This window comes from Magnolia sinica, chromosome 1 (genome assembly GCF_029962835.1).
Source record: "Magnolia sinica isolate HGM2019 chromosome 1, MsV1, whole genome shotgun sequence".
NCBI classification, from domain to species: Eukaryota; Viridiplantae; Streptophyta; class Magnoliopsida; order Magnoliales; family Magnoliaceae; genus Magnolia; species Magnolia sinica.
The window spans coordinates 9,502,380-9,519,173 of NC_080573.1; the positions used below are offsets into that span (position 1 = coordinate 9,502,380).

Genomic DNA, 16,794 nt, shown 5'->3' on the forward strand with positions numbered 1-16,794 from the left:
TCTTTCACTAGTGAACAAGAAAAATCGGGCCATTCTATATTTTGGACGTCTTGTCTTGGTTCTTAATATGCCAGCCTTGCTAAAATCATCATCTAACAACCCATGTGTGAAATGAACATATGCACGTACGTATGTCTCGTATCATCACATAACAACCCATGTGTGTGAAATGAACATGTGCATGCATGTACTTGTGCTAGATACATGTACATACGTTTGCACGTATGCCAAGATTTTTGTATGCATGTGTTAGCCCACCATCTTATATATCATTCTCCATGAGTGGTTGGGAGCAGCTAATCTTCCAGAGTATTCAGTAGTCCAAAAAAGACTAGAGCATGTATTGTTTTTTTGAATGGATAGATCTTACAGCTGCACTTTCTAACATACGTAGTCCACCCCTACATGCACTGACGGTTGATCCATGCCGCTTATCGGATGGGCCCGATTGTGTAGATTCACTAAGCCAAAAATGTAAATGTGATGGACCATACAAGTACACTGAATGTGGACCGTTCATCAACTCTTTTAGAATCCAGATATTGTGCAAGGGTGACCCCACAGACATGCAGATCAGGATGGGGCCCACCTGATGAGCTTCTTTGGTGTGATATGTTGGCATGTGCATTAAGCAGGGATCTTTTCTCACACGCTACTAATTGTATTGTTTTGTTCGATTCACACGTTCATATGGTCTTGGATATGGGACCTCACCAGCTCAGCTCTGAGCAGGCTGGGGCTCTGAGGGCCCACCATGATTTAGGTGTTTATCTACACCGTCCATCCATTTTGCCGCAGCATTTTAAGATACAACCTCAACAAATAGGCAGATCCAAGGCTCAAACGGACCACACCATATGAAGCAGTTGTGGTAATGACTCCCACTGTTAAAACGTTCCTAAGACTTACTGTCATGTTTATTTGCCATCCAACCTGTTCACGAGATCACATAGATGTGAATGAAGGCAAAACACAAATATCAGTTTGATCCAAAACAATCATGGCCCCCAAGAAGTTTTCAACGGTACGTGTTTAATACTAACTGCGTGGTCCAGTTAAGCTTGTTAACTGCCTCGTTTTGGGGCTTGTACTCTGAAATCATATGGAAAAATGGATGGATGGTGTTGATATACTGATACATCACAGTGGGCCCTTCAGAGCCCCAACCTGTTCCAGCTCGGGAGGGGTAGTACCTAATCCACGTCCGCCTTCACTACTGTTGTGGTGACGCGGCGAGATTTGATTAGTAGGGCAGTAGATTGTTAGAGATGGCCGCGTCCATACCGAGCCAAAAGAAGCCTGGGCCCATCTCTGAAAACATAGGACCCCACTAATCATATCTAGCTAAGTCACCGCACCGGTAGCGAGGGCCTCACTGCCTAATCGGTGTTCATGATCTTGTGAGCTTTGCTAAGCCCACAAGCCAGGAATGCATAGCATCTACAAGCCACTACATGGGCTGTTATAACACGTGTGACATATCTAATCCATCCATCAGAGGGGAACCGCTATGTAGGTGCCTGGCCCAATAATCAGTTTAATCCATCCTCTTTCGAGCCACCTTGATGTGTATGTTTTTATTCAAGCCGCCCATCCATTTTAACAGATTATTTTAGGGTAGAGATGGATGGTCCTATAAAAACCAAAAACAAAAAAACAAAAAACAAAAAAAAAGAAGAAGAAGAAGAAGAAGATGGATGGTCCTGACAAAGGACCTGTGGAGCCACCTTGATGTATGTGTTGTATCCATGCTGTCTATCCATTTTGACAGATTATTTTAGGACACGAGCCCAAAACAGAAGTAAATCAAAGGCTAAGTGGACCACACCACAAGAAATGGTGAGGATTAAACGCCTATGGTTGAAAATCACTCTTGAGCCCCATAAATTTTGGATCGAGCTGCAGGGCACGTCAGTTGATAGGCCGCCCTACCAGACTGGAGGTGGCCCGCCCAGCTGACAACATAGGATGATTCATTTGATGTAAAAGAGGGGGCCCGTTTCTCGTCGTCTCGTATGCAGGGTGAGCTTAATAACTATACATTGAACAAGACTATAAAACGATAGCCCTACTGAAATTCTATCTACTTTATAAAATAAAACAGTGAATTCTTCATTCATACATGTCGATGTCGTTGCTTTTTACTCCACCACATCTTCCTCATTTGATTTGCCTTACAAATGACGGAAGGTTTGTGTTTGACTGTGAGTGATCCAGCAGGATAGGTGTGTCTTACATATTCATCCAGTTGACCTTATGAACAGGTTGGATGGCAAATAAACACCGCGGCGGTAGCCCCTACGAAGGTTCAACCGTGGTAGTCTTTGTTACTACTATTTCATGTGGTGTGGTCTACTCAATCCTTGTATCTTCATTTTTTTGGGTTCATGAACCGGAATAATCTGCAAAAATAAATGGAGAGCGTGGATAAAAATACATACATCAAGGTGGGCCTAACAGAGCCCTGAGGGCCGTTAGTCTCCAGTTAGGGTAGTACCCAATCCGTGGCCCTGCTATTGTATCCCTGGCACGCGCGTGGAAGGGAAAGGATTACATGCGGCCCCCGCCTCACTGAACATGGTGCGGCCTTACTGTGGAGCCCACCTTGATGCATTTATACTGTATCCACGCCGTTCATCCGATTTTCCGGATCATTTTAGTGTATCTTCCTAAAATTCAATCAGATCTAAATTCAAGTGGACCATGACATAAGAAACAGTGGTGAATGACCATTAACAACTTATAGTTGGCCCTAAAAATTTTAGATCAAGTTGATATTTGTTTTTTCCCTTCGTCCAGGTTTACGTGACCTTATTAACAGGTTGGATGGTAAATAAAAATTACAGAAACATTATGGTGGGCCCTAGGAAGTTTTTAATGGTAGTGCGTTCAATCACTTCTGTTTCCTATAGTATAGTTCACCTGAAATGTAGATCTGCTTCATTTTTTAGTCCATGCCCTAAGATGATCTGAAAATCCGGATGGACGGTATGGATATAAAATACATCATCAAGGTGGGCCCCATTGTAAGGGCCACACTTTCTTGGGTGCGGCCGGGGCCGCACCAAATCCGTTTCCCGCGTGGAAGGCATGGCAAAGTTTCTGGAGTGGTGATGGGTGTCGTGGCCCATGCTGGGGTGACCATATGTCGCTCCCCTGAAACGTCCAGTTGTTCAGATGTCATAGGTTGGTAATGATAGCTAATCAAGTTGTGGTGGCAATCAATGATTGAAAAGGGAAACTCCGACATCAAAGGAAATAGTGGTGATTGAATGCCCACCATTGAAAGCTTCTTGAGGGCCTAAAGCTGGTATTTTTGTTTTCCCTTCATTCAAATAAACATTACAGCCCGCTCTAGAAAGTTTTTAACGGTGACTATTAAATAACTATTGTTTCCTGTAATGTGGTCCACCTGATATTTGGATCTGCCTCATTTCTGGGATCATGCGGTAAAAATAGCTTTAAAAATTGGATAGACAGTGTGGATAGAACACATAAATCGTAGTGGGGTCCACAGAGCTTTTCCAACACCGACACCGCAGCGGAGGTATCACTGCAGAAACCGAGTCCCTCATGATCTGTCCAACTGTGACTCTGCTGCAATAAAGGTTGAGCAATGGTTCTTGAAGCCGAGCATCTGGAAACGCCGGTACTGTCCCCCATACACCGCAGTAATGATTGTCTTGCTTGATATGGCCCACCTCGAAAACTCGACTCAGATGTTCAGCCCAACCGGGTCAGGTCGACTCGAAGAGTCAATCCCAGTCAATATTTAATAATTATAAGTGAAAATTTTTACAAAGAACTACCTAATTAATAAAGAATTTGCATACCAGTACTTTCTAGAAATGTTTTTTCAAAAAAGTTACTTTTCAGTATGGTCCACCTGAATCATGGATGAGCCTGAGTTAGAGCATAGGCCTAAATTTCTGCGTACCATCTAATGGTTGGAGTGGATTTTATATGATTATTATGGTAGGCCCTGTTAAAATCAAGGGTGGACGACTCTTCCCCAACTTTCTCTGGTGTGTGGCCCGTCTAAATCACAAGTCAGCCTGAATTTTTTCTATAGACGGAGTCGCTTTCTCATTCAAATCACGGTTGGCACCGCCAAAAATAGTCATGTCTGCCTAACCGAGTATGCCACGTGGAAAAAAAGGGAATAGTATGGATCGCCTGTCATTATTTTGACGGCCCACCATGATCTTTGTATAAGATTCACTGGGACCATTAGATATTTAGTCTCTCACATTTTAGGCTCAGAGAAAAAAATAAAAAATTAGACTGACCTATTATTTTGGTCCGCCAGCCTAAAGGAAACAGTTAAAAGAGACATCCATCCTCGATTTTTATAGGACCCACCATCATAATTATATGAAATCCAGTCCAAGCATTAAATGTCACACAAAAGGTTAGGCCTTTGGACCAAACCCCAATAACCCTCGGTGACTTGCGAATTTGGAGGGCAAGCATTGTCCCGTACACTGTTTCCAATAACTTGTCCACCTGAATGACAGATAGAACTGATTTAGAACTGATTTTTTTGGCCCTTAGCCTAACATATGGTGGCAAAGGCACCAGATTGTAAATTCTATATTAATTAGGTAGTTCTTTGTAAAATTCCCTTAAAAGTGTAATGAATGAGTAGATATTTAAAATATTTAAAGATAGCATAAATAATATAAATTAAACTCATTTTCACAAAACATGAAAATGTCTGTTTTGTAAAGAACTTCTATACCTTTCATAAGAGCTGAGTTGATTCGGGCAAGTCAGGCAGTTTTAGACCTATGGCCCACCTACATCTGGACACATGATTAACAGTCACACAGGCACCCGCACCACAGAAGAAGCTAACTATTAATCCATGTAAGATTCACCTAATGAATGAGTTGAAATCTCGATTTTTTTTTATTTTTTTTTTTTTTTTTAAACCTTCAACCTAGTGAGATTCACCTTTATGCATAGTTGGATGGAATATTAGAATTATCAGTGGGCCTTAGGAAGGTTTCAGTGGTTGGCCCTCATATCCTTTTTTCTTTTTCTTTGGTGTGGCCCACTTGAGTTTTGGATGTGCTGACTTCCAGGCTCAAACCGAAACACGATGGCAAAATGAATGGACAGAGAGGTGCCTGATTTTCAGGCTCAAACCGTAACACGATGGCCACAATGGATGGACAGAGTAGATGCCACGTGGCCGCACAGCTTTTCTGATGCACGTCAGGATGAAGGTGGGATGTTTTCGTCCGTCAAAACAGAACCACAACCATTGCGCACGTAGCCCAATAAGACTGTAAATCCATCCGTAACAGGGCATTCTCACATCTCCGTAGCATTCCTTTTTGGACTATTGTCCAGCGATACAAAGATTGAACGGTCCAGATCCTCTACACGTCCTGTTTGTACGGTTTGTTGATATTGCTGGTTTCCTTCAACTTCTTTCCCTTGGGAAGCGGATTGCCTGTAACATATCTGTGTGGGGCCCACAGAGATGTCCATGACAAATCCACTCCGTCCATCTGTTTTGAAAGACGACATCAGGACAGGAATCTAAAATTTTGGCAGATCTGAAACTAAGGTGGGCCATACCACACGAAAAGGTAGGTTTCAAAGGTGGACGTCTCTGTTCCCACTGTTTCGTTAGAGTGGCCCACATGAGTTTTGGATCTGCCTGATATTTTTAATCCTTTCCTACTGTGGTCTTTCAAAACAGATGGACGGCGTGATTTTTCATGGACATCTGTGGACGCCGCAGCCCCAGGCACAGGGGTCACAGGCAATCCACTTCCCTTCCCTTGACCGTATCTAGGTTTGGAAAGATCTATTTTTTTGAAGAAATGTTTAAAATTTCAGGATTAAACAAAAAATAAAAAAAATCACCATTTAGCTAACAGCCCTGCTAGAACTAATGTCAGATGAAACACTAGAATCCTACTCATCACATAAAATGCGTATATGCATACATGAGAGCTTCCTGTGTTCATAAAGTGGGCCGTATCGTGACGTACCATGTCTTTTGCCCACCTGATAACCGCTGGTGTGATATTTGGGGGCGTCTGATGAATGGCCTGGATCTCACACTTTTACAGTTGAACGTGTAGTGTAGGACTCTTAACCATTCTTCACAATTCCTGGTAAAATAATATTTGGTTAGTGCAATCATTTGTCTAGAATCTTTTACAGAATAAGGAAAAAAGGATGTCCAAATGGATCAGATCTTTGATCAGATGGAAGGCACTAAATGTAGTACCATCACTTCAGAACCAACCAAGATCAAAAACAGCATTGGACATCACATCCACAAGCCATAAAAGATCAACAGCCGTGAAAAAGATCAATGGTCAAGCAAGATCATTTTCATCCGCACCTTATCCCAATTAATTGGGGTTGGCTACATGAATCCCTAGTTATAGCTAAAACAAAAACTACAAGCCAGTTTCTGAAGAATCTTATCACCGTCCAATCAAGGATAAGAAGGAGAAAAGATGGTGACGCTCGCATCCAATTACCGTCCAATCAAGATGAGAAATGTCCAATCAACCATATCTCATCACCTGTCAAGAGAAAATGAATGATCCTGCCTGAAACACGCATAGAGAAATATCACCACTTGCAAATATCATCAGCCTCCTGATCACATAATCTTGATGAGAAGCGGGGCCCCCCACATTAGACAACCTGCTAAAACATGTTTTTCAACATCATTTTGATATTTTTGCAGCATTGAAAAAGCAAGATAAAAACAAGATAAGGAACATAAGAATTCACAGTACAACATAGATAAAAACAGAAGAAAAAGTAAATTATGACAATAATAGATGGAAAATAGCTTGTGGGGGACTTACTGATAATGACTTTTAAGGCCACTGGATTTCCATGTGGCACCTTTCGGCAGAGCATGCAAGTTGCAAATGTGATTCTTCTACATGGCAGATTGCGAGAGCACAGTTGTGGTCGGAGATCATGTTGGATGCTGTTTTTGGTGCAATACGTGGCCATCTAATGATTGCAAAGCTGAGATTTTTTCGCCTTCTTGCACCTGAAAAATATCCATCAATCTGCATGTGATTTGTCCCAGTGGACCCATCACCTTTCAGCCACATTTGGATGCTAGCTCAAATCCGGAAGCACAAGTGCTTTATCAAATTGGGACACAGACCATCATAATTGAAACTGTTGCACTGTTTATTTTCCCACTTTACATTGAACAATCCACAACAAACTCAACTGCAAAGGCAATCATTTGGTCAGTGCCAATTTTGGAGATGGCCGGTCTACAAGGTGACCTGTCGGCGAGCATGTACATGGATTAGACAGCTGAGGTGGTTCTACAGTCAGCTTCTTTGCAATTGTATATTCACAGAATTATTCCTCACAAACAAATGATACCACAGGCAATCAATACAACAGAAATATTAGTGAAAAATACAGCATCTGAGAATCATAACTTTGGTAATGTCATTGGAATAATTCTCAACAAATTATCAAGGGAGTTATAAACATAAATATTAAAGAGAATTCTTCTTGATTCGAATATTGCGTAGGAAAAACAGGACATTAAAAGAAAAACATCCACTGCATGTAAAATTAGAAGCAAAACATCCACTTCATGTACATGAAACTACCCTCTTACAGTAGCATATCACTCATCATCTTTGTATGGGTATTCTTCCGGAATCTGTTTCAGAAGTTTCACTCGCAGCTCATATGCATCATCTCCACGCAGCATATCACGAACCCAAGTGACTTCAGTCTTCATTGACACCTGAAATAAATTGTTTGGGCCTTTAAGACATGAGAGTACATGCTATGATAATCTCATGTAACATGCAAAACTATTATAATTCAGTCTAAAACAGCAAGCCTAAGGTTTGTTAAATGGGTTAGACTGCTAAGCTATATCACTCTGGCATGCGTACGTGTTAGATACAGGTATGGCTCTAGGTGTCGGACCTGTTTGACTCCCAGACTATGAAACTTGGATCCTTCAAAAGATAGGTGTATCTGAGTCACATGCTTCAGTAAAACTTAAAAAGGATATGGGATACCCTTCTTCGATCCTTGAAGTCCATATCGACTTGGATTTTGAACTCATTAAGTTAATTAGGATTTATAATGAATAGTACCAATTGGCAAAACTTCAACTTGTGACCGCCCTCAATTCACATAGCTCCCAAATCTCATGGAATGCAGGCACTGCTGCATGTTTTTTAATATTTTAGTATTTCTTGATTATGAGGATAATTTAATATACTTTTTATTATTTTTTAAAATGTTTTACTACAGATGAGCCGCATCAATCCCATACACATATAATGTCATTACAATATAAGAACTCGGGGAATTGAAGAATGAGTATTATAGCTGCTATGTGAATTTCGCACAATTACTTAATCCACCATACAACTGGCGTACATGTTCATCAAGCTAGACGTTCCAAAACATGGGCCTGTTGTGAATGGAGCATTACCCCGCAAATCGAATTTGATCAATGAATATGATCCTAACTGTAAAATGGGTAGCCATCAAGTAGATGGTTAAAATAAATTGGCTAATGGTCCAAATTTAATGGATGATATCAGATGATTAAGATTATCTGACCAGTATGAATTTCAGGATATGCACTACTAGAGTTGTACACGAGTCGAGCTTGGCTCGGCTCAGCCAGCAGCCAACCCCAGCTCGAACTCAGCTCAGTCCTCAAGCCTGACCGGCCAGCTCAGCTTGGTTCGATATGCAGCTCAGGCCAGCTCGAGCCAAGTTTGAGCCTGTGTGACATTTTCTCAAACACATATATTGCATCTTCAATCTCCCACATTTCAATTGCAAATCAGTAAAAGCGTTTTGCAGGCATTTCATCAAACACTTGGCAAGCAGTATCAAGATCAAGAAATGAGGGCAATCCTACAATGTAAAGTTTTTTTTTTTCTTTTTGTGGGGACTTGTTTCTTCAATCTTCCTTCGAATACCCATTTCAAGAATACCATGATATGAGAGCAATCCAATAAACAACACTTTGTTGAGGCATTTCATCAAACACTCAGTGAGCAGCATCAAGATCAGAATGACCGAGTCACTGAGTCGATTCGAGTCGGGGTTCGACCCGAGTCAAGTCGAGCTTGGGCGAGCTCGAACTCGGCTCGGAATTTTTTTGAGCTCCAAAAGCAGCTCGTCTCAGTCCGAATCCAGTTTCAAGCTGAGGCGAGTCAAGCTTTTTTGAGTTGAGTCGAGCGAGCTGATCGAGCTAACTTAACTCGTGTACAGCTCTATGAATAGTCTAGATTGACTTATACAAATGCCGCATAAATGGTGGATGAGTCATCACCATTCAAGTAATGATGGAAAGTGCATGTAGTGGTCTACCACTTGTTAGATGGGGAAAGCAAAAGGTCTCATAGCTTTCATTTTCAAAACATCAGGTAACTCAAACAAGAACACTTAAGAAGTCCATTAACATGATTGAAAGATTAAGATATTTTGGACCACCATGGAACAGAAGCATATTGTATGTGGTTCACGAGATGTATAACTGATCTTCAAGATCATTATATCCATAAAATGAATCCAGGGAAGAGAAAACATGCACTCCATGACTTTTCCACTCATAGAACATGTTCACATGAAAATCTGAAGAAGAAAAAAATTACAAAACATATCTAAGGGCCTGATTGTTTTTCTGTAATTGCCTTTAAATACAGGTACAAGACTAATTATTATTTACACCTGTAATTGCAGCCCAGCCACCTCCACATGACGTGACAGCTAAGCCTGTTTGGAAGCCTTGATGCTAAAACCAAGGAAAGGAAACACGGTTCTTGTAAAATCTTTGGAGCCCATCGTCACGTATGTGTCTAATCCACGCCGTACATCCATTTTACCTGCTTATTTTAGGGCATGAGCCCAAAAATGAGGCTGATCCAGAGCGCGACTGGACCACACCACAGGAAACAAGGGGCATTGAACGCCTACCGTTCTTAGGGGCTGTTAGAGAAGAATTTATTTCTTTCTTACATTTGATTATGTTAGCCCTTGTTCCAAGCTGAGCCTCATTAGGATGCCCCAGCTGGATGGGGAGTGTTAAAAGGTTAATAGTTGAATAAGGCCCATTGGGATCAAGTAGGGGTGCACATCGAACCAGTAGAACCGGACTGGAACCGACCAAACGGGCCGGTTTGGTCCGGTTCTAGAGTGCACCGGTTCCTTTTCCGGTTCCAAAAATTAAAGAACCAATTAGTTTGGTTTGGTTCCAGTTTGGGGGTATGTAGAACCGAACCAAACCGTGATCCGAACTGTGAATCCGAACCATAGATCCGATCCGTGGAACCGAACTTGGAACCGAACCGTGGAACCGAACCTAGAACCGTGAGTTTACAATATATTTTAGTTGTACATTTGACTCATGATTTATGGTTTACAATGCACCCTTTGCTTGATTTCATAAATGTATTTTTTCACACCATATACAATATCTAAACCATTCATCAAGTGGATCACAACACGAATGGACATGGGCTAAATTATAAAAAAGAACATGCAATTGGGCCAGATTATAAAAAGCCTAGAACCATGGAACCGATCCGGAACCGAACCGGTTTTCACGGTCCGATTCCGATTCGGTTCTAGGATGCTAACAGTCCGGTTCCGGTTCCGAAAATCCTGGAACCGTAAGGAACGGTCCGGTTCCGGTTTCACCCTAGAACCGGACCGAACCGAACCGTGTGCACCCCCAGGATCAAGTCCATGTAATAAGACTCATTGGCCTCATTCTCGTTTTTACTATTATAAATAAGAGTAGAGGGGCAGGGTTTCAATAGACCCTTAAGTATCGCACGTTCTTGCTATCTCTGTCTCTCATCGTTTCTTCTTCTTCTCATTGTAGCTTCTCATAGGCCCTCAAGATTAGTACAATGTAGACGTTTAACATGGTATCAAAGTCTAAGTGCTCCTAAGGTTTCTTGTTCTATGGTTTCTTCTACTTCTTCTAGGGTCTCTTCTCCCTCCTCCTTTTCTTCTTCCTCTAGGTTTCTTCTTCTTTTACCTTCATTTTTTTTCTTATTCTGCTTCAATTCTTTATTTGAAGATTTTTCTGAAGGACTTGCTGATTTTTATGTTGCCTTGACTAGGGTTTGCTAAATTTTTCCTGCTCAAGCAGATTTTTGTGTTGCCTTGGCTAGGGTTTGCTAGATTTTTTCTATTGAAGCAGATTTTTGTATTTTATTGGCTAGGGTTAGCTTATTTTTTCTATTAGAGCATATTTTTGGGTATTTTTTGTATTTCCCTTCCTAATCCCCAGTGGTTTCCCTCCTTCCTTCTTTATTCATTTACTTCTTCTTTCTTTCCTTCTTTTTCCTCTTCTTCTTCCTCTCGAGTCTTAACTCTTTTTTTTTTTTTAAGATGACGAAATTTATTTATAGAAACAAAGCTAAGAGGCCAGCAATACACAGTAATATGCAACAACTATACACAGTAACAAAAGGAAGCAAAACACGAGAAAACCAACACCAAAGGCCTCAGGCCATTAAAAGAAAACAGAAATTACAAAACACCCCAAGATGAGCGAGCAAGGGAGCAATCTTTCATCGCGGGCTAGGAGGTTGCCCATTCAATAACATAGTGTTTTGCCTTAGAAAAGACCTCCAAAGCAATTCCAGATAAGTTGTTAAAACACCACTTGTTCCCTTCTTGCCATATTGCCCACAATCCTACAGGCAAAACTAGCCACCAAACATGCTTTCTGATCTTGCCAGCACCACCGTTGTGCCATGCCCTCAATTGATCAAGTAGGGCTTTGGCATCACCCAGGGAAATCCAAACAATGACAAGAAATTGCCCCAAATCCCCCACGCGAATTGACAATGCATAAATATGTGATCAATCGATTCATTGTCCTTCCAACATAGGGGGCAAGCGTTGACTAGGAGAAGACCTCACTTACAGAGGTTATCGATATATGAGTTTTATTCTTCTAATTTTTCTCAACAAGTGGTGTTTCCCTTCCTTCCCTTACCAATCGTTCTTTCTTTCCTCTTTTCTTTTCCCTTTCCCTATTTCCTTCCCCAGACAACAACAGCTTCTTATTAACCCTTTTCCCTTCACCCTTCATACTTCTTTTTCATTCTTACGTTGTTTTGAGAGTCATGAAGCCTTTTCCTCACTGACCTGTTGTGAATCGTGGGAGGGGGTGCTTACAGCTGAAATTTTTAGGGTTTTAAATTGTGTTGCTGGATTTGAAGCCCTTTCGTTGATTGGCTGAAGTTTTTGGTGATCCGGTTCATGTGTTGTTGGATTTGAAGCCTCTTTAATGTATAGTTGAAGCCCTTGTTAATTTTCCATTGTCTAGATGGAGGCATTTGACTGGATTGTCTCTTGTTGTGTAACATGTGCTCGCCTCTTCTCCACCTCCTCCTTCAACGACTTAGCAGCTTCTTTGTCTCAAGCTTTCCTTGCCAAGATGTGTGATGTAACCAGTATTTATTTAGGGCAGTTGGCCCAACTCTTTTATTTACCGGGTAGCTGACCCGAACCCATTTATGCATCGTACAATTGGTTTGGGCTTGTTTGGATTGGGTGATTGTCCCAACCTTGGCTCAGACTTGTAATTGTACTGGACTTGTTTACTCTAAGCAGTTGGCTCAGAATCATTGTTTATATTGGACAGTTGATCCATTCTTATTTGTTTTGGATAGTTGTCCGGACTTATGATTGTGTTGAGCAGTTGGTCGAGCCTTGGTTGAGCTACATGGTTGATCCGGACTCGTTGTTTATATTGGATAGTTAGTACATTCTTATTTGTTCCGGATAGTTGTTTGGACTTATGATTGTGTTTGGGCAATTGGCCCAACCTTGACTGAGTTGGATAGTTGATTCCATGCCGGATGGTTATTTCGGTGGCTCACGTCACTGAAGTTACAGAAGTGCATGTTCGCCTGAAGGCATTGGTGGTCCCATCACCTCCACTTCTCATCCGCTCGTTCGCCTCTCATCACAACCAGCACTACTCATCTCCATAATCGCACTACTTTTTTATTTTTTACTTTTATGAAATCTTTTATATGCCTCTCCAAGCTCAAGTTCCTCATTTCAAAGCACCTCGAGTTTGAGGAGGGTGTTAGAGAAGAATTTCTTTCTTAGGTTTGAATTTTTTTAGAGAAGAATTTGTTTCTTTCTTAGGTTTGATTATGTTACCCCTTGTTCCAAGCTGGAGCATCGCTAGGCCTCATTAGGATGCTCTAGCTTGAGGGGGAGTATTGAAAGGTTGATAAGTGAATAAAGCCCACTGGACCAAAGTCCATCTAATAAGGCTCATAGGCCTCATTCATGTTTTTACTATTATAAATAAGAGTAGAGGGGTTGGGGTTTCAATAGACCTTAAGCATCTCTCTCTCTCTCTCTCTCTCTCAAAAGTAATGATAAACTGATTAATTGCGGCAAATAAACGTGGTTATTTGCAAACACAACGTTTTTGTGAGGGTATTTGCAAATACCTTTTTTACGTGGGAATATCCAAAGACTTTTTTTTTTTTTAATGGTATTGATGTAAGCCTACAACCCACCGAAGGGGCTAGCATGTGCTGATTTTGAGTTGTTTGTGCCAAGATTTAGGGCCTAAATGTCCAAGATCACATTTACCCTTTGTGCCAGGGGGTCTAGCTGATGTAGAAGATATGGTTGAAGATTTTAGAATTATTTAGTAGATTATTTTTGCTATTTTAGGCCAAATATTTGCTTGCAAGATTTTTATTATCTTTAAATTATAGATAAATTTGAAATCAATCTAATAGTTGGGGAGATTTTAATTAAAACATTTACAGGGATTGTCTGTAGGGTCTATAAAAGGGGTGAAGGTAGGAGGTGGGCATACCATATTTTTTTTGAGTTTGTGAGCTTTCCTTTGTCCATTTAGTTATGATTCAAGTGTCGAGATCTCATTGACTCAATAATCGGGTTGCACTATTTTGGTATAAGAGCAGATGATCGTTGGGCGATTTCCTACTCTAAGTCACATCTCATAATGGCTTCGAAGGCGTGACATAAAAAGAGTTTGCGCAAGTAACCCAATTGATCAACCTACACACAAAGTGAGAAGATCAACTCATGCATATGGTAGGCGATCTCACTAATCAAGTGGAAAAATAACAAGTGATCCCAACTTGTAAAGACATCAATGATCGAATCCTTCAATTGTTGGAACATAACGGAGAATTCGGAATTATGGTAGAAATTCCAAAATTTTATAGTCGTTTGCATGTTAACAACTTCATCGATTGGCTACGAAAAGTGGAAAGGTGTTTGAGTACAAGGAAATTGTGGACAATTGGAAGACTAAGTTTGTAGATATGAAGTTTTCTAGTCACACATTAGCATGGTGGGATGTTCTCCAAGCCAAACGAATCCGTTAAGGCAAGAAGTAAATTCTTGGAAAAATATGAAAAAGAAGTCAAAAGAGAGTTCCTTCCCGCGACTTATGCCCATGACCCCTATCAAAGATGTAATCTACGTCAAGGGAACCAATCGGTAAATGAATACACCAAGGAGTTCCATACATTAACATTGTATGCAAGGTTTCAAGTATGAAAACCAAAAGATTTAAAATATCTCAATGGTCTTAACCCAATCATAAGAAATGAATTAGCTTTCAAAGATGTATTAAAGATGTCCAATGCATACACACATACGTTAAAAGTTGAGAGATAATTAATTGGGGAATTGGGAGAAAATTTGGTGACCCACGAGAAATTTCATCAACAATGGAGAAGCACTACTCAGTAAGGCGACCACAGAGCCTCCTGTAGGTCAAGGGGCAATGAGTCAACGTCCAACAATGAAATCAAACCCCACCTCGATGGAACTTCATTATGGACGAGGGGCTATCACACCCAAGATGGAGCAAAACAGTACTCTTGCATGCTTTAAGTATGTACAGTTGGGACACCACTTGTTGTAATGTCCTGAACATCAACTCATAGTTAAAGTGAATTTGGCTGAGAAGGAGAATATGTTGACGTCGCTCCCAACCATATGAAAGCCAAGGATAACACAAAATGTGAAGAGCATGCATTGAAGGATGGGACACATGTTGAAGTTGTAGCAGATGTGTATGGTGATAAGGGCAAGTTCTTGGTTATCTAATGGACAATTCTATCGGCGCCTCAAATGATTGATGAAATGCAATGGTTACAACACAAAATCTTCCTCACCACTTGCACTTCTTGTGGAAATATATGCACGATTTTGGTAGACGTGGGGAGCAATGAGAACATTATCTCACAAGCAATTGTGGATATATTTAGACTCAAATAATACTGGCATCCATGCCCATACTAGATTCATTGGTTCAAGAAACTGAGAGAAACTTCTAACAAGTCTAGGTGTTTAGTTTCTTTCTCTATTAGATCCATGTACAAGGATGAGGTATGGCATGGCGTGGTCTTACGGATGCATGCAACATTTCATTAGGGAGTTCGTGGTTATGGGACCGAGATACAGTGCATTTAACTCAGGCTTGTTAGTATCTCGGTTCTGTCAATGACGTGAGCTAAGGTGTCTTGAGCGGGTTGAGCCTTCAGGAAGGCCGTATATATAGGAAAATACTTAGATCCCTTCCTAATATGTTCACTCCCAAGATAACCTTTATAGAAGAGTGTAGAGACATAGATGGGATGAAAGTAGAAGAACTTAGAGGTTTCCTACAAACATATGAACTACACTTTAAAACTCCATCTAAGAAGAAATACACAGTCTTGAAAACTTCACATAGGCACAAGAATAGGAAAATCAAATCCGAAGATAACAATGATGATAATGATGAAGACGAGGAAGAAATTAAGAAAATCACAAAAAACTTAATGAAGCTCTTCAACAAGAGCAGAGGGAAGGGTTGTGACACAGAGTAAATCGATTGAACTTGTGCGTATAGGTAAATTTTTCAAAAATACTGAATGTAACCCAATGTTCCAACTTTGAGGGTTATGGACATGTTGCCTCCGTATGCACATGGCATATGTGATCATGGCAACATAAGATCCAAAGGTAGGGCTATGGCAGTAACATGGGATGATATGAATAAGTCCAGATCCAATTCAGGAGACTCCCCAAGTGATGAAGACCTTGGACATTTACGTGTTCTAATGGCTTCCACCACTGCCTCTCCCTAAAGACTTGGGAGGAGATTCCAACCATAACACCTCGGAAGAAGAGGAAGAAGAGGAAGAGTCCTCTAATGAAGAAGATGAAAATGGAGGAGATGGGAACTTGCGAGAGGCCTACGACCAGCTCTATGCTAAATTCATGAAGGTTTTTAAACAGGTGGGTTGAGTAAAGGCAGAAAAGAATCAATTGACTAATGATCTAGAAAAAGTAAAATATGAGATGCCTCTCTTGTGCAAGAAAAGAAAAATCTCAAGTCTGATTTAGATGAGACTTTGGGGAGATATGCATGCCTTGAATATGAACTTGAAACAGTTAAATCTGTAAATCAAGGCCTGAGACAAGAGGTTAGCCAACTTGAATCTCTTCTTGCAATACCGAGGCTAAGGTTGCCCAAAAAGACCAAACAAGTAAATCATTAAATATGGGTTAAAAATCAAAAAAAATATATATATTAAAAAAAAAAACCTTTTGGGGACAATAGAGGATTTGAGCATAATAGGAAAGCCAATGCCACAACCTCTACCCCTCCGGTAATCCAAAAGGGCTCATCTGCTTCAAAGAGTAGATCGAAAGTCTCTCCTGTGTGCCACGCTTGTGGAGATGTGAGGCACCTAAAATTTGAATGCTTGGTCGCAGGGCCCAATC

The 16,794-nt window shown here is 40.8% G+C and overlaps 1 protein-coding gene across 1 annotated transcript in view; it reads right to left on the reverse strand.

Annotated features, from left to right (window-relative positions):
• Positions 1–7,437: 7,437 nt before the first annotated feature.
• The window catches only part of LOC131239051 (uncharacterized), a 40,406-nt gene continuing 31,049 nt past the window's right edge, over positions 7,438–16,794 (reverse strand). Inside the window, exon 5 of the mRNA XM_058236615.1 lies at positions 7,438–7,765. Coding sequence (XP_058092598.1) covers positions 7,643–7,765 — 123 coding nt within the window. The 3' untranslated portion in view covers positions 7,438–7,642. The remainder of the gene's footprint in view (positions 7,766–16,794) is intronic.